The sequence below is a fragment of the Coturnix japonica genome, chromosome 25 (assembly GCF_001577835.2).
Source record: "Coturnix japonica isolate 7356 chromosome 25, Coturnix japonica 2.1, whole genome shotgun sequence".
NCBI classification, from domain to species: Eukaryota; Metazoa; Chordata; class Aves; order Galliformes; family Phasianidae; genus Coturnix; species Coturnix japonica.
In genome coordinates this window covers 2,301,434-2,319,038 of record NC_029540.1, presented here as the reverse complement: position 1 = coordinate 2,319,038, position 17,605 = coordinate 2,301,434, and the positions used below count along the sequence as shown (strand labels likewise).

General features: G+C 55.1%; 3 protein-coding genes across 11 annotated transcripts; all 3 read left to right on the top strand.

The window, feature by feature from the left end:
- The first annotated feature begins 1,323 nt into the window (after nucleotides 1-1,323).
- Nucleotides 1,324-4,840, top strand: LOC107324581 (methanethiol oxidase-like). Its single transcript, XM_032449188.1, is given in 10 exon segments — nucleotides 1,324-1,491; nucleotides 1,939-2,059; nucleotides 2,614-2,796; nucleotides 2,968-3,042; nucleotides 3,045-3,150; nucleotides 3,285-3,355; nucleotides 3,463-3,584; nucleotides 3,674-3,766; nucleotides 3,904-4,022; nucleotides 4,136-4,840. Coding segments are annotated over 10 exon segments (1,221 nt in total). The 3' UTR covers nucleotides 4,299-4,840.
- A 1,563-nt stretch (nucleotides 4,841-6,403) lies between these two features.
- Nucleotides 6,404-12,896, top strand: LOC107324578 (methanethiol oxidase-like). The gene is made up of 12 exons (XM_015884712.2): nucleotides 6,404-6,548; nucleotides 7,658-7,711; nucleotides 9,065-9,177; nucleotides 9,257-9,442; nucleotides 9,549-9,669; nucleotides 9,811-9,993; nucleotides 10,611-10,789; nucleotides 11,193-11,271; nucleotides 11,352-11,473; nucleotides 11,550-11,642; nucleotides 12,088-12,206; nucleotides 12,290-12,896. Exons 1-12 carry the CDS (start codon nucleotides 6,482-6,484, stop codon nucleotides 12,450-12,452), a joined length of 1,479 nt encoding a protein of 492 aa, XP_015740198.1. The 5' UTR covers nucleotides 6,404-6,481; the 3' UTR covers nucleotides 12,453-12,896.
- A 206-nt stretch (nucleotides 12,897-13,102) lies between these two features.
- On the top strand, nucleotides 13,103-17,148 carry RFX5 (regulatory factor X5). Of its 9 annotated transcripts, none has more exons than XM_015884719.2 (10): nucleotides 13,103-13,218; nucleotides 13,752-13,881; nucleotides 14,149-14,182; nucleotides 14,492-14,574; nucleotides 14,643-14,768; nucleotides 15,126-15,242; nucleotides 15,387-15,468; nucleotides 15,634-15,838; nucleotides 15,952-16,049; nucleotides 16,271-17,148. In XM_015884719.2, exons 2-10 carry the CDS (start codon nucleotides 13,763-13,765, stop codon nucleotides 17,063-17,065), a joined length of 1,659 nt encoding a protein of 552 aa, XP_015740205.1. In that variant the 5' UTR covers nucleotides 13,103-13,218; nucleotides 13,752-13,762; the 3' UTR covers nucleotides 17,066-17,148. The 9 variants fall into 9 exon arrangements, with proteins under 9 accessions (XP_015740205.1, XP_015740204.1, XP_015740207.1 ...); XM_015884718.2 differs by lacking the exon at nucleotides 13,103-13,218 and adding an exon at nucleotides 13,254-13,331; XM_015884721.2 differs by lacking the exon at nucleotides 13,103-13,218 and having other exon boundaries at nucleotides 13,350-13,881; nucleotides 15,637-15,838.
- Nucleotides 17,149-17,605: the final 457 nt, after the last annotated feature.

Below are 17,605 nucleotides of genomic sequence, written 5' to 3'. Positions count from 1 at the left end.
GGAGCCTGGGTTGGAGAAGTCCACTGCGTGGGACAGAGTCTTCTGCATAGGCACCACTGAAGGATATGGATGTTTCCCATTTTGTTCTTTTCTTTTTCTCATTTCAGACAGATGCAGAGTTCAGTGCTACCAGTACCCCAGCTGCCCAGATGTAGTGCAATCCAGGTGCCATCAGGCATGTTCTGAAGGTAGGTGTTTGTGAAAGAGCTCTGTCTTAGCTTCAGGTTGGACAATGATCAAGCCTGTGTCTTTCAGAGACCAACATTAATTAACTACATATACTGAAACCCTTCCTGAATGGAGAATACTCTAGCTATACAGTGATCCACTTGTGTTGTTTTTTACCTCTGTTCCAGTCACAGCAGCATCAAATTAAGCTTAGAATCAAAGAATCATAGAATTTTTTGAGTCGGATGGGACCTTTAAAGGACATCTTATCCCAACCTGCAATGAACAGGGATACCCACAGCTCCACTGGTTGCTCTGAATCATGTCCCACCCTATTTTGGTATCTCCAGGGAGGGGGACACCACCCCAAGCAACCTGTTCCTTATTTGTCCTGGGAGTCTCCTGAAGCTTTTATTTGCCTTTATTGTTATTACATGGCATGTTCTAACACTGGTGTTCCACAAACCTAGCTCCTAAGGAAGAGCTCGCATATGTGACATGTACTTACCGAGAAACTTGCATCAACCAACCTGACACCCTGGCCACCATCGATCTCAACCCCAGATCTCCTCATTACTGCCAGGTATCTGTGCCCCAGACTCTTTTCTTGGCCTGATGATCACTGCTGGCTCTGTCCTTCTGGATTTACGGCATTTCCTCCATCGTGCTGTCCCCCATGTTTCTGTCTCGTGCTGAACCATTCCCATCTCTGTGTGCACACACCAGCTGTGACTCACTTCATATCTCAGTTCCAGCACATCTTGGTGATATTAAGCGAGGCTTTGAGTCAAATCTCCTGTCAGTGGCTCTTCATCAGGGAAGATGGCCACCAGTGACCGAAGTGGTTTGGGGTTCTCAGCACTTCTGCAGGTTTCAGCATGTTTCTGGTGCACTGCAATTTCAGAGATATTCTGTTATGCACTGCCCCAACCTGTCTGCTGACATCCCAATGGGAAATCAGTGCCTACCTGTCTCTGATAGCTGCTATGGCAGATTGACCACACCTATTGTGCTTCTTTGAAACGGTTCCTTACTTTAAAGCTTTGACCTTTACACTTCTAAGCTGTTGATTGCATGAAGTTACCTTTTTCTGCCCATCTCCCTGACTAAACCCTGACTCTACCTTTGGCTGCCCAGGTGATCCATCGCCTGCCCATGCCCAACCTCAAGGATGAGCTGCATTGTTCGGGGTGGAGCGCTGGCAAAGTCTGCTTTGACAATATCACAACGAAAAAGAACAAGCTGATCCTCCCCTGTTTGATTTCTTCCCGTATTTACGTGGTGGATGTGGGCACGCAGTGCCGGGCTCCCACAGTGTGTAAGGTATATATATCTGGGGTTGTTTCAAATGGGTTGTGAGTTGGTTCTTTTGGAGTAACACAGACAGAGAAGGTCCTCTCTTCTTCTCCTACCCCTCTCCATTTTACAGAGCTGGGACAAGTTTTCCTCTCAGCACTCTTTATCAGACCAAAGAAGACTCCCATCATCACTTTACTCCCTGTTGCATTCAGGGAGTGTCCAGTAACTGGAGATCATGTCACACACCCCATAACAATACCCCTTATAGTGAGGTGGACAAAGAAGCTCTTAACTATTGGATAGTGCTCCATCCATGTGGCCCATGTAAAGGAGAGCTCAGTGGCTTCTCCATTCCTTTCCAAAGGTCTGGTGTATTCAGAAGCCTCAGATGGTAAAAGGCCTTTTTCACCCCAAAAAGTAGAAATGAGCTGATCAGGCAGAGTTTTATAACTGAGTCTACTTGTTTTTCAGATGATTGAGCCAGTGGATGTCTTCTGGAAGTGCAACAAGGGCCACCTTAGTGTAGTTCACAGTCTGCCCAATGGTGACATTCTGATCGCCAACATGGGTGATGCAGCTGGCCATGGAAAAGGTACTTTTTCTCCTGATCATTCCAATAACGTGATTCCTCTTACAAAAATAAGAGGCCTACAAATCACAGATGTCCAGAGTTTCAAACAACAAATGTGAGTTAACTGCTGAGAACTTCAAGTATTTCATGGTAGCTATGAGCTCCATAGTTACCCTCAAGCAGGATGTGCAGCATGGGGAAATGAAGACGACTGAAGAGCAATAGCTGCCCTCTGCAGATTCAGGCAGTCAGATGTTCAAGCAAGGGGTTCATCCATACCTGTTTAAGAAAGGGGAGATGGGGTGAGAGCCGATGTAGTTAATTTGGCCACAGCATTCATACTAAAGCAAAGAACTGTGATCTGAAGCTGGGACACATTTTTGGACCTGAAAATTCTTCACAGCCCAGATGGAAAGCTGTACTGCAAATGGTCTTGAGTAAAACAAGACCATGTAGAGTCTGTGCAGATGAGTATCTCAGGTATCCAGAGGAGCTTGGTCAATGGAGTCACAGAAATACGCCATAGATCCTCTGCATTTAGAAGTGATCTGTTGTGCTTCCCTCTGGTGCTACAGGTGGATTTATTGTGCTGGATGGAGAGACCTTTGAGCTGAAGGGTAACTGGGAACATGAGTGCGAGATCCCCCCAACAGGCTATGACTTCTGGTACCAGCCACGCCACAACGTTCTCATTAGCACCGCCGGGATGGTCCCAAGGATTGCAGGACGAGGATTTAACCCAGATGACCTGAAGAAAGGTGAGGGAACGTGGATGCAGGAGCTGGGCAAGAGCTCAACAGGCTCATGGGCTGATGAAGATGTACTCATAGTATGGGTGGGAGCTGCAGAGAGGGGACAAGAAGAGTGTGTGTAGGTGTCACCCATCTCCAGGGGCTGCCCTCCCCTCATGACTCACATCTTCTCCTCAGGGGTCTTCGGGCGCCGCCTCAATGTGTGGAATCTGTCCTGCCGGACCCTCACACAGTGCTTCGACCTGGGGAGGACTCATTGCCCATGAGCGTTAAGTTCCTTCACAACCCTGATGCTGCCGAGGGATACGTCAGCTGTGCCCTCAGTGGCATCATCTACCGCTTCTACAAGTTGTGAGGCAAGTGCTGGCTTGCAGCCCCGGAGCCACAGCTCTGGGACCGGCTGAGAGTCCCCTGATGAAGGGCTGGCAGCTGAGAGCAAGGAATGCCAGCCTTGCTGTTGGTGTCAGCGATGTGTTTCTTGGACAGAGAGACAGCTGGGCGGTGGAGGAGGCCATCCAGATACCGGCCAAGGACGTGTCGGGATGGATTCTGCCCAAGATGCCAGGTGAGCCCTCCGTGCTGCTCCCATTTCCTCCCCGGCACACTGAGCTGTGCAGGATGCCTTCTGGGGATGCTGCCTCACCCACCGCTCTTTCTTCTCTGCCCTCCCAGCCTTCCCCTGCGACCTGGTCATCTCCCTGGATGACAAGTACCGGTACGTTGCCAACTGGCTGCACGGGGACATTCGCCATCGAGATTTCTCCAGGACCTGCAAGCCCCGGCTGGTGGGACAGGTGAGGCAGGGCCAGGAGGGTGCACTCCTGGCTCCGTGGCAGTGGGTGGTGGTGGTTAAGTGTTACACATCCCCGTGCCTTGCCTGCAGGTGTTTGTGGGAGGCAGCATCCTGCGAGGCGGGCCCGTGACAGTGTGCAGAGATGAAGAGCTGAAGTGCCAGCCAGAGCCCTTGGTGATCAAGGTAAGCTCTGCAGGCTCTGCCCCATGGTGTCCTCTGCACTTGGGCTCTGCTCTGCTCTTTGTTTTGCTGCTCCTGCTTTTGCTCATCTGCTGAAAGGAAGGAGCCAGCAAAGTCACTGCTCTCTGTTGTGCCTCCAGTGCAAGAGGGTGTATGGCGGCCCTGCGAAGATCCAGCTCAGTGTGGATGGCAAGAGGCTGTACGTCACCAACTCCTTCTACAGCACTTGGGACAAGCAGTTCTACCCGAACGTGGTCAAGTAAGGAACCTCTGGGGAAAAAGGGTCCCTTTTTGGGTGCCCTCATGGGTGGGAATGGGAAAGGTCACATAGCGCTGCTCTTGTCTGCAATGCTGCTCCATCACCCCTCGCAGGGAAGGCTCTGTCATGCTCCAGATCGATGTGGACACGGAGAAGGGAGGCCTGACAGTGAACAAGAACTTCCTGGTGGATTTTGGAAAGGAACCCAGCGGGCCTTGCCTTGCTCATGACATCCGCTTCCCTTGCGGAGATTCTACCTCCGACATCTCAGCCTAGGCACCATGGAACAGCTCCCTTCTTCTCTCTGATCTGTAGTGCAGCCATCAAACAGAGTGTAGGGTGATTGGGTTGGGGGTCCCATTCCTTGCTGGAATCTACATTTCTGCAGCCAATCCAGGCAGCCTTTGTTTTCCATGCACACAAGCCACTGGGTGTGCTTCCCAGTGCACAGCTCAGCTCCTTGCTCAGAATCAGAGCCATGCACAACACACAGCTCCTTTCAATCAACATTTGCATCCTCACCTTGCCATATAGAGCAGCTGGAGGCTGCTGAGCTCTCTGTTACAATTCAGAGTTTGCTCACACTAGCTGATGGAGGCCATAGAAGTCCAAGTGCCCACACTGTCCAAGTTGTTGCTTTTCAGCCGTGTCCGTTGCTGGGCGCTCCTTCCCTGGCACAAGGGCACATGGAAGTCCCTGGCATGTGCCAGTGCCTGGGCCAGAAGGTGTTGTATTGCTGAAGGAGTGTGAATTGCTTCAGTCAGAAAGGGATGCCTGATTCCTGATGCTGGTTTTCTTGTGTTCTGCTTCAAACATGAATAAAATTCTTCTTTGCATCACCTCAGTCTTCATGTCTTAATTCATGGCACCCCTTCCATTTCTGAGCAAGGCATGTTGGCAGTCCCTTTTCTGCCTCAACCAGAAGCAACTTCCCTAAGGAATGTGTAGCACTGTTGTCACCCAAAGCAATGCTTGGATTTCCTAGGGTTTACTTTAGAAAGGATTGGGAGAACACATGTAATAGTTATTCCAAAGGAGTCACGTCTGTAATGTGCCTGGTTGTGTTTTCACTTGCATTACTCTGTACTCCCTCTTGGTTTTGAGAAAAACGAGCTCAGCACCTTCAAACTTCAGAATAGAATTCTCTCACTCCAAGAAATGAACTCGGAGTTTCTCTCCACATAAAGATGTGGTTATCAGAGCTTTAGACCATTCCCTGCTTCACACATGCCCTGTGGAGCTTTATCTCCAGATGCCAAAGCCCTACCTTGCACTGGAAGCCTGCTTGTTGTGCAGAACAGCAACCACTGCCCCAGGGATGCTCTGCAAAAGCCCTTCTGCACACCCACCCATGTTCCCATTAGTCCCGTTTGCCTCCAGTCTCTCTACAAAGGCACAATTTGCAGCCATAATTAGTTTGGAGACTGCAAGAATTAAAGTATAAAGAGTATAGAGAGTTCCAATTTTTAGCCTTTCATGTTCTTAGAAGAACATGACTTCATTGACTTCCCTCACACTTCCCATAGTCAAAGTTATTGCACCCTTAATGATCCTGGGAGGAAAGTAAGCCACCAAAATGAGGTGTGCAGGAGTTCTGGAAGTTCTGGCTCCTTGGTTTGTTTGGCCCAGAGCGGAGGAGCTGAGGGAAGGCAGCATGGAGTTCCTCATGGCACCACATCTCCTCATGTCTTACAGCTCCTCGTGTGCAACAGCCCCTCACAGCCCTACAGCTCTCATCATGGTTTCAAGCACCCAACACAATCAGTTGAGCCCCAGCAGGTGGAGGTGGGGCAGGAGGCGCTGATGCCGCATCCATGGGCCTTTTTGTTGCCAATTTTTGGGTGGAAAGGGGCTTTGTATCCAAGTTCCACCCCTGGGGTGGGTGCAGATAACAGGGCAGGAACTCACAGGTGAATCTGTGCTCAAGGTATCAGCCAACGTCGGATGTGTCACAGGGAAACCAGCTGCATTGCTTCTTCCATCCGCCGCTGCATGGCAAGCACTCACCCTGCAATTATAAGAAACCCAGTCCTCACTTTTAATTTTCACTTGGTGATTAATATCTGCAAGCTCATTAAGTTATTTCTGTGGTTGGGAGCGTCAGCGCTCACCCACGCCTCGCTGGGGGCACCGCATAGGGAAGCTCCTGACAGCACTTCCAGGACGGACCCACAGGAGTGGGGCTGCCCCATTTTTCCCTGTGCCCCAAATCCCCATTGGGTTCTTAGTGTGAGCACTGTGCAGTTCAGCCACCACCATTTGCTCTCCATCCGTGGGAGGAGAGGAGTTCTGAAATACTTCCCGCACCTTTCCAGCGCTGCCCCGGTGCCTCCCACACCCTGGGGCGTGGGGATCCTCCCTCAGTGTCCTTTTCACACCAGCCCTCTCCCCATCGCTCTCCCTATATATTGGAGCCCCGCGGAGACGCGTCTCCTCACCGACGTGTTCCAGGCAGCAGTATGCAGAGAGAATCAGCTCCTTCCATTTCCCACCAGAAGATGACATCCAGCACAGCCTCCAGCTCTGGTAAGTGACCTCTCCATGTATCCAGGGCTGCTCTGCATTCCTCCAAATCTCCTGGATGTTCTGCTCCTGGACACCCTGAAAGCTTTTCACACGTGGGGATGAGCATGGTATTTTCTCTGCCTGGAGAGGGTTCCTTTTCTCCTGTGCCAGGTAGCGTTTAGGCATACCGATAATGAAAAGAGTTCTGACTGCTTTTCATCCACTTATTCCCACTTTTATGCACCTGTAACACACAGTGCCATGCCTTGGCAGGGAGCCCTCAATGCAAAGTTTGGGTTTGGTGGGGTATTTTCTGCAGAGGAACGGAGAAGGGGTGGCTCCGCAATGCTCTGGGTAAGGAGCAGAGGCTCCGTGCCCTGTGCTGCCCGCAGAACATGGTGTCCTCGGGGAGAAAACCTTCAAAAGCAAACAAGAAACTGAGTCAGCAAAGCTGAGTTGTGAAGTTTGATATAGGTTTTCTCCCTCTCCTCAGGCTTGCCATCGTAAATGGGGAAGAACAAAAACAAAGAATCACAGAATCCTTTGAATTGGAAGGGGCTTGTAAAGGCCATCTGGTCTCACCCTGCTGCAATGAACAGGGACAAGGTTCCTTCCACCCAAACCTCTCCTATGGTTCTGAGGATGATCTGTAAGGACCCTTCCAATCCAATCATTCTATAGTTGACCTTTAAGGACCCTTCCAACCCAACCATCCTACAGTTCCATGGATGATCATTAAGGTCACAGAATCGTTTGAGTTGGAAGGGACCTTTAAAGGCTGGCAAGTCCAATCTCCCACAGTGAACAGGGACATCCACAGCTCCAGCAGGTGCTCAGCACCTGGTTCACCTGATTTTAATGCCTCTTGGAGGGATTCTTTTGGAGGTGGTGGGTCTGGGGACTTCTTTGGGAGCATGTGGGCATCCTGGTTTGCTCTGGACACCCATCTTCATCTTTGGAGATCTCAGTGGGTGCTGGAGGACCATCACCTGCCTTGCCTGGGGCTGATGTGGTCCCATTGCTGCAGGGGATTCTCTCAGACCACAGTGGCTGCAATGAGGCACTCAGCCTTTGCAAAAAGCGCTTTCAAATCTCTCACTCCTTTCCATTCCTTCTTGTTCCCAATGCAGCTCAGTGTGGAGCATGCGGTCCCGGCTATGCCTCTCCCCTGGATGCAATGAAAGGTGAGTGCACTGCGTGGGGCTTTGTGGACCAGCCCTGTGCTGGCTGTCGGTGAAGATGAGAGCAATGCTTTCAAGAAGATAAATGAGCTCCATCCACGGAGGAGGCTCCCAGCAGGTGCCAGGGAAGCATTTGTCTGGGGCCAAGCCTCGCTTGCATCATGGTGTCAGAACTTTTCAGACTTCAGAATAGTTTGCAATGGGTCAAAACCTTCACAAAGCTACCCGAGGCTTCGCAGGGCAGAACCAAATGAGTTTCCCAGAGGGAACAGTGCTGCTGCAGCCATGATCTGACCCACTCAGATCTGCAGGGAGTGGAGAAGGCTGGGGGCGAATTCCGGATTTTCCGGACGCCCTCCAGAACACGGCGTCATGCTCTGCTCCTGATGCCTGCTCAGAACCTCCTGCAGTAAAATGCACCCTCCCAGGCTGTTTGCTTGGGCACTTTGCCTAGAAATCCTTCTGGTTGCACTGCCAGAACTCTGTGCTCTCCTGTGAAGAGCTCAAGGAAAGCATCACCTGCTGCAGCCCCTCCCTTAATCCTCTTCCCCAGCGCTTTGCAAGCACAGCTCTGAAACCTCAGTCCTGGAGTTTGGTGCTGCTCTGTGACTCCCATCCCGGAAATATCTTTCAGCAAAGCAAACAACAGCAAATGACTGAGTATTTAAAGACTGGTAAAGGGCTGATAATGGTGCGGTGTTGAAAAGGTAGCAGCTATTGCTGCTTTGGATCAGCCCCAGGCTCCCAGATCACCTCTCCCTGTTTTCCGCCTCCTTCTCCTCCTCTGCACTTCTCAGACCAGTTCCTCCCCTTTGCTTTGCTTTGCTTTGTCAGCACTTTTTGACACGGGGTACCACCCCTGCAGGGCGAGGAGATGGTGGGAGTGGGGTGCTGTGGGTCCCTGGGTGCAGTCACCATGCTCTGTCTGGGAACCAGAACCCAGCAGGGCTGTCACTGTTCAGCGAGATCTTTGTGCCCTTGGCTTCAGCCTGGCGAGAGCTCTACCTTTCCACTTCTCATGTATTTTCAAGGCTAGATGGAAATCATAGAACACCTTGAGCTGGAAGGGATCTCATAGAATATCCCAGCTTGGAAGAGACCCAAGTTGGAAGGATCATCGAGTCCAACTCCTGGCTCCACACAGCACCACCCAAAAATCAGATCCTATGTCTGAGAACGCAGTGTGCTTTGGTTCATGAGACCAGTGGGGTGACCCAGGGCCATGGCAATCCATAGGGAGGATACCCCAAACCCAATGAGCCCAACTCCCCCAGGGCAGCCATCTCCAGCTGCAGGGATGTGGGAATCCGGCTGTTCCTGCTGATGCTGATGCAACCAATGTTTCCATCTTGAAAGGTCCACGGGAGGAGATTGTGTACGTGCCCTGCATCTACAGGAACACCGGCAGGGGCAAACCCGACTTTCTGGCCACCGTGGATGTAGACCCCAAATCTCCACACTACAGCCAGGTACCAAACACTTCACCTCAGTGCTGAACGGGTGGCAGTGACCAACCCTCCAGGTGTGAGTGGGACTGGGGCTTCACAGGTGATCCACCGCCTGCCCATGCCCAACCTGGGGGATGAGCTGCACCACTCGGGCTGGAACACCTGCAGCAGCTGCTTTGGGGACACCACCAAGAAGAGGAACCGCCTGATCCTCCCCAGCCTGATCTCCTCGCGCATCTACGTGGTGGATGTGGGAACCGACCCGCGAGCTCCCAGGCTCTTCAAGGTACTTTGGAGGTGATGCTGGGACCACCAGCCCTGTGAGCCCAATAAGTGCCTCATCACCGGGGACAGCTCATGGAGGAGCTGGTGGTACCTGTGAAATCCTGCAGGTTGTCAATCCAGAGGATGTCTTCTGGCAGTGTGACCTGGGATACCTGCACACCTCCCACTGCCTGGGCAGTGGTGAGGTGATGATCAGCACGCTGGGAGACCCGGCTGGCAATGGGAAAGGTACGGGGCTGGGCGAGTGGTCCCACATCCAGTGCTATCCCAAGATTTCTGTAACACCTCGCTCCATACTTTGTTGTCTTAGAACACACGGTTCACCTGGGTGGTTTCCTCATCACCAAGGCATGTTTGGTTTTGCTCCAGGTGGCTTTGTTCTGTTGGATGGAGAGACCTTCGACATCAAGGGGAACTGGGAGATGGGTGACAAGAACCCGCCGATGGGTTACGACTTCTGGTACCAACCACGCCACAATGTCCTGATCAGCACAGAGTGGGGAATCCCAAAGTTCCTGGGATATGGGTTTAACCCAAACGACCTGAAGAAAGGTGAGGAAATTGTTGTTGAAGTACTCCAGGAAAGGTGCTGAGCAGCACTGCCATGAGGTCAAATTTCAGCCTTCTTCTGTCAATTCAGTAGACAAGGAGCAAACTGAGACAGTCTGCTTGCTGTCTTGCACACAAATTCCCAGAGCTCACTTAGGTTTAAAACACAGGCAACACAGGTTGGATTTCACCAGTAGGGATGAGGGATGAACCCCACATCAGCTCAACACCCCCAGAGGTGTCCCTGCCCTTCAGGCCTTCTCCTAACAAGGTTCTTCCGTGATGGGACATCAATGCGAGTGATGTGGATGTGGCTCGTAAGCCCATGGTTTAGTTGGAGTGGAGGTGACGGGTTGACTACCATGTCAAGATCATCAAGTCCACCATGGGCTGATGTTCTTGGAGGTCTTTGCCCACCTTAATGATTCTATGAATGGGGACAGGGTGACCTCTGGACTTTGTGATCTTGGAGGCTTTTCCAACTTTTTTAGCAACTTTTTAGCAACTCCGTGATTCTGTCATCTACGCTGGTGACCATCAGGGCTCACCTGGGCCCATGGCACATCTGTGTTGGCCCCATTCCCCACAGCAACCCCTATGAACCCCCTGACCCCTCCCAGGGCGCTACGGCCGTCGCCTCAATGTGTGGGACTGGACGACCCACACCTACATTCAGGCCATCGACGTGGGGGAGGACGCGGCGCCGCTGGAGATTCGCTTCCTGCACAACCCCGACGCAGCCGAGGGCTTCGTGGGCTGCACCATCAGCAGTGCCATCCATCGCTTCTACAAGACAGAGGTATGTGTTGGGAGGGTGCTGCCCCGCACCAGGACGCCATCCGGGCTGCAGCCACAGGACCTGTTCTGACCAGCAGTGCTTCACGTTGGGATGATGGGATTTGGAGGATTAAAACCTTTGTTGTGGATTTATACAGTGCGAGCAATGTTCCCAGTGTTTATAGTGCGTTCAACAACAAATCTGGCATGGAGAACCTCTTTGATCAAACCAGTTAATCCAGTTGGAAAACCAAACAGGTTCCTGGCCCCATAGCCCTGCCTCAGGTCCCAGCTCCTCAGGTCCTGGCCCTACAAAGCTAGACATGAGCTTTGCATCCCTATGCTGGATGCACACATGGTGTCCCCCACCTCGGGGTCTTCTCCTGCCCACTCTGAGCCCTGTGGGGCTGTTCTCTGTCCTGCAGCGTGGTGATTGGGCAGCTGAGAAGGTGATCCAGGTCCCCAGCAAGAAGGTGGAGGGCTGGCTGCTCCCAGACATGCCGAGTGAGTGTGTCCCCATGAGCCACTGTGTGCCCACTGCCCTCCATGCTGCTCATGGGTAACTGTGCCATGTATTCCCCAAGGCTTCATTACCGACATCCTCATCTCGCTGGACGACAGGTTCCTCTACTTAAGTAACTGGTTACATGGGGATGTCCGCCAGTACGACATCTCTGACACCCGCAGGCCCAAGCTGGTGGGACAGGTGAGGCAGCAGCAGCTCTCCCCATTGCCTGGGGAGGCCATCCCCATGCCACCACGGTGTCACCTCTCTCTTGCAGGTCTTTGTTGGGGGCAGCATCTCCAAGGGAGGGCCAGTGGTTGTGCTCAAAGATGAGGAGCTGCAGTGCCAGCCAGAGCCCTTTGTCATCCAGGTGAGCTCCACTTTGCTCTTCCCACCTCCACCTTGAGCCTCCAACTACGTGGGGCTGTGGTGGTAAGGATGGGGAGCACCCAATTCCTGCATCCACTGTGTACAATGAGATGACATCATGGCTGAGTGGCAAGGCTCTGCTGGCTTTCCACTGTGTCCCATATGGAACAACAGCACGGTTTTGCGGCAAGGATCCCCTTGGTTCTGCATCCACCATGGTGAGATGACACCATGGCCAAATGGAGAGGTTCTGGTGGTTCTCCACCGCATCCCAAGGGAAGACACTGCGGTTGGGTGGCACAGTTCTCTACTATGACCCATGGGATGACACCACGGCCTCGTAGTGAGGTCCTGGTTATTCCCCACCATGTTCTATGGGACAATACCATGGTCAGGTTCTGCTCCACCATCTGCTGCTCACTGCATGTCCCCTCCATCTCCTGCAGGGCAAGAAGGTGGCTGGGGGCCCTCAGATGATCCAGCTCAGCCTGGATGGGAAGCGGCTCTACGTCACCACGTCGCTGTACAGTGCCTGGGACCGGCAGTTCTACCCCGACCTCATCAGGTGGGCATCCCACTGCGGTGCTCACTGCCATATTAGGGGCTGAGCCCCCTGACACCCCCCCTTCACCCCAATGCCCCTCGCAGGGACGGCTCCGTGATGCTGCAGATCAACGTGGACACAGAGAAGGGCGGTCTGAGCGTCAACCACGACTTCCTGGTGGATTTCGGGAAGGAGCCGGGAGGGCCCTGCATGGCACATGAGATGCGCTACCCCGGCGGGGACTGCACCTCCGACATCTGGGTTTAGGGCTGTTTAGGGCCGCCTGCAGCCACCCCCCATTGCTGGGTGCTGCCCCACACCAGTGCTGCGGGCACAGTGGGATGAAGCTGGAGGTTCTCTGCTGTGCCCACCTGAAGCTTCCTGTGCCCCATTCAGTGCAACCCATACCCTACATCCCACATCCCCTATCTTGCATCTTGCACCCTACACATCCCATATCCCACACCCCACATCTCTCACCCTGTACCCAGCACCCCTCACCCACATCCTACACCCCATATCTTACATCCCTTATCTTGCACCCTACACCCATATCCCATATCCTACACCCCACACCCGCATCCCAGCCCACCTTGCAGCCCTCAGGTCCCCCCTTGCCAACAGATTTGGGGGGGGGAGGTGCAGCGATCAGCCCTGAGCACCACGCAAATATGGGCACCACAATAAAGCAGAGGCCTCTGCAACCTCTCATCTCTGCCCTTTTCTTCACCTCTGTTTGTACATCGCTGTGCACACATTGCTGTACACGCTGCACGCCCACTGCCCGCACACCCCTCTTTTACCCCCCACGTCCCCTCCCTCCACTCCACCAATCAGAAGCTGTTGCTAGGCAGACTTCATCTCGAGCACCGCCACTCAACAGCGCAGCCCTACTTGTATCTGGGTAGGACAGCAGAGAGTAGCCAATCACATTAAAGCACGGCTCAGTATCCGGGCAGGTCTAAGGAGTCGCAGCCAATCAGAAAAAAGCTTCTGGCGGCCCCGCGGAGGGGTGCAGCACTTTCGGTTCCCGGTGCGCGTGGGGCGGCGGCGGCACGAGGAGGAGGAGGGGGTCGGGTCGGGTCGGGACGGGACGGGACGGGTCGGGTCGGTACCGGGCGGGACGGGGCAGAGCGAAGCCCGCAGGTGGGTGCGGGCCGGGGGGCGCGGCGCTGTCACCGGTAGAGTCCCCGTACCGTCGGGTCCCCCCCGTCCGCCGGGAGCTGCTGGGTCCGGGGGGTCCCTGCCGTCTCCATCCCCCACTGTCCCCCGTTCCCGTATCCCCATCCCATGTCCCCATCTGTGTCCCGTGCTGTCTCCCATCCTCCTGTCCTTTACAGCCCGCTTTCCCCGTTTCCCATTCCCTGGGATGTTCCCTCCGTCCCCCCGTTGCCACCCCCGTCCCATACCGGGTACGGGCTGCGCTGCACGCTGCCCATCCTGCGTCCCATCGCTGGGTGGGGACACGGGGACCGAGGGCAGATCCAGCCCTGTGGTCCCCACTGGGCTCTGACTGGGTCCCCTCCCCATTCTTGGGCTGAGTTTCTGCTTCCCCCCCTCCCCAAGACCCCAATGCAATGGCTGATGAAGAGCTGAGCCCCCAGGCCACCAAGAAGGGCACTGTGTCACCCGGAGGGTCCCGGAGCAGCGCGGCAGAGCCGGGCACGTTGCTGCAGAAACTGCGGGGCAACATCTCGTAAGGCTGCAATGAACCCCCCAGCAACATGAGCCAACCCAAAAGGGATCTGACTTCAGAGGGGTGATGAGTTTGTAACTCCCTAGATGGAAGGAATGAGAGTTTGTAACCCCCTGGATGGAAGGGATGAGAGTCTGTGCCTCTTCTGGGGGTGGGAACGTTGGTGCAGAGCTCCTAATGTGGGCAGGGGGTCCTCAAGAGTGAGGCCATCCCGTGACCTGATGCCCTTTCCTTGTCTCTTCTGTCCCTTCCATCTGCCCCCTGCAGCAAAGCAGTGCAGAACAAAGTCGATGCCATCCTGGTGAGTGCCTCTGTGGGATGGGGGAGCACTGCATGCCCACCCCTCCATGATCCAAACCCCACTTCCAACCATGCACCAGGACCCCATTCCCCCAATCCCATGTCCTATAGGGCGAGGAGCTGCTCAGCACCCATTCCCTCAGTCCCACATGGGGTGATCCCTGCTGTCCCCCGAGACCCCATTTACCCCACGTGCGGGCTGTGCCCATGCTCACAAACCTTTGGCTCCAAATGCTCCATGAGTGCTGGATCCTTCAACTCTCTTTGTCTCCGGTCCCTCCTCCTCTCCACACGGACCCTTTACCCATAGCAAGATGTCCAGAAGTTCTCCGACAGCGACAAGCTCTACCTCTACCTCCAGCTGCCATCGGGGCCAAGCCTGGGGGACAGGAGGTGGGTGCTGGGGGTCTGTCTCCCCGTGCCATCATCCCCATCCGCTTACTCCATACCATCATTCCCAGCAGCAGCCTGGACCTAAGCTCACTGAGCACAGCTGAGTACATGCATGCCTGCAATTGGATCCGGAACCACCTGGAGGAGCACGCAGACACCTGCCTGCCCAAGCAGGATGTCTACGATGCCTACAGGTGAGCAGCACCCATAGAGCATTGTTTGGGGGCAGTGGGTGCTTGGAGTTGGTTGGGAATGGCCATGCTTAATGCAGGTCATCTGTAATGCGATGATTACATGAGGTGAGCATGGTGGTGCCCCACAGAGCTCAGTTTGGGGTCAGCAGGAGCTTGGGGTTGGTTGGGTATGGCCATACCCAAGAAGGGCATCTACAGATCCTACAAGTGAGCACAGCAGTGCCCCACAGAGCTCTGTCTGGGGTCAGGTGGCATTTGGGGTGGGTTGGGAATGGCCATGCTCAACGCCAGCTCTTGGAACACGGAATGGGAGCAGCAAGGAGGGCTCATCAGCTTTGACCTACCCTTCTCCCCCAGGCAGTACTGCGATAATCTCTGCTGCCGCCCTCTGAGCGCTGCCAACTTTGGGAAGATCATCAGGGAGATCTTCCCCAACATCAAGGCCAGGAGGCTGGGAGGCCGTGGGCAATCAAAATATCCTTTGGTCACGATGGGTCTGTAACAGCAGGCAGAGTTGGTGGCTCCCGATGGGGAGGTCTGGCTCCTGGTGCCATGCATGGGGTCAGTGCCCAGTCAGCCATCCCAGCTGTGGTTTGTTGTCCCTTAACCCCAACACACATACTGCTACAGCGGCATCCGGAGGAAGACGGTGGTCAGCCTGCCGCCACTGCCCAGCCTGGACCTGAAGGTGACGGAGACCGTAAGTCCTCCATGCTGGTTGGTGTTCTGCCTCTATGGGAAACGCTCAGAGGAGTGGGGCAGAGGGATGCATTCCTATGGAGAGAGCAAGGGCTGAGCGTTCCAGCCCCATACACCAGTGACATTGGAGGTGTTGGCCCTGTTGGTGATGTTGGTGTCCCATCAGCAGCACACGGAGCTGACAGATCTGGTGCAGTCCTACACCAGCGAGGTGATGGAGGCAGCCTGCGCCCTGACCTGCGACTGGGCCGAGAAGATCCTCAAACGTTCCTTCAACAACATCGTGGAGGTGGCACAGTTCCTCATCCAGCAGCACATCATCAGCTCCCGCTCAGCCCGCGCCGATCTTGTCATGGCCATGGTGGTCTCAGGTGGGCCAATGGCCCCAAGGGATATGGAGTTTGGTGGCCATGGGGGTGGTTTGGGGCACTGTCCCCACTCAGTGGGGCTCATCCCCACCTCATGGCTCACTGCGTGTCCCCAGAGAGCACAGAGAAGGCCCATCGTGATGGCCGCTCTCCTCCACTGTCCAAGAGGAATGGCCTGGAGGCCTCAGAGGGTGGCGAGCAGAGCCTGGCACAGGTGAGGCCATGCAGGACACAATGTCCTTCAACCCCTGCTGTCCCCCATCCCCTGCTGTCCCTATCTCTTGTCCCCTGTCCCTGTAGACCTGTCCTTCTCGAGATCCTGTCCTCCTGGGGTCCTTGTTCTCATGTCTCTGCTTTCCTTGTGCCCCCGTCCTCATGTCCCACATCACCTGGTGTCCCACCATGTCCCCATCTCACGCTGCATCCCACCCACAGACCAAGAAGGATACTGTCCCCAAGGCCACCATCCCACCGCGTTCCGACAAGAAGAAGCCCCCAGAGCCATGCAAGCCGCAGAGCAGCCCCCAGGTGAACGCGCTGATGGCCCGTTTGCCCCTTCTCCTCCCCCGTGTCCCCCCCGGCCCCACAGCCGTGTGCTCTTCCCCTCCAGTCCTGGCTCCCAAACTGACAGCCGCCCCACTGGGGGGCACCATGAAGGTGGCTGTCCCGCTGCCCCCTGGGCTCAACGTGCTGCTGCCCGGTGTGGCCATGCCCGCGGCTGACAGCCCCCGTGGAGCAGCCTCCGATGGTCCCCCAGGCTCAGCCCAGCGCCCCGTGGCCACCAAGAGGTCCTCAGAGGTGGCCCACGAGGCTGGGGCCAAACGCAGGCGCGGGAGGCCGAGGAAGAGGACAGAGGAGGAGGAAGGAGGCGTGGGGTCACTGGGTCACAGCAGGGATGTGGCTGAGGGGACAGAGCTGGGGGCTGAATGCTCTGACAGCGCACACGGAGGTGACAATGGGCACAGAGGTGACAATGGGCTCAGAGGTGACAATGGGCACAGAGGTGACGGTGCCCATGGAGGTGATGGCATGGATGGCATGGCCGTGGTGTCCCCAGCCCAAGTGAGCGTCATCCAGGACGGCCGTGGGCTGCAGGAGGAGACTCTGAGCACAGCACCGGGTGGCAGCGTGGTCACAGGAAGGGACAGTGGTGACAAAGAGCTGCGTGGGGATGGACACGGCGCCGGGATGGAGCCCACAGCCCCACGTGTGTTCCCGGAGGGGACATAAGGACCCACTGCTGAAAGTGGGAGGTCCTCATCACCGCGTGTCACTGTCACCTGCCATTAAACACAGCGCTGTGCCACTGCTGGGCCACGTGTCCTTGTGTCACCATGAGGGGGGGGAGGGTGATGTGGGGGTGTGAGTGGTGTCGCTGCCCCCACAATGTCACCGTGCATGGAATGGCGCTGGGTGTCACCTCACTGCCCCACGGTCCATGGAATGGCACTCATGGTCCATAGAGTGTCACCTCACTGCCCCACGGTCCATGGAATGGCACTCATGGTCCATAGAGTCACCTCACTGCCCCACGGTCCATGGAATGGCACTCATGGTCCATAGAGTCACCTCACTGCCCCACGGTCCATGGAATGGCACTCATGGTCCATAGAGTCACCTCACTGTCCCACAGTCCATGGAATGGCACTCTTGGTCCATAGAGTGTCACCTCACTGCCCCACAGTCCATGGGATGGCACTCTTGGTCCATAGAGTGTCACCTCACTGCCCCACGGTCCATGGGATGGCACTCATGGTCCATAGAGTCACC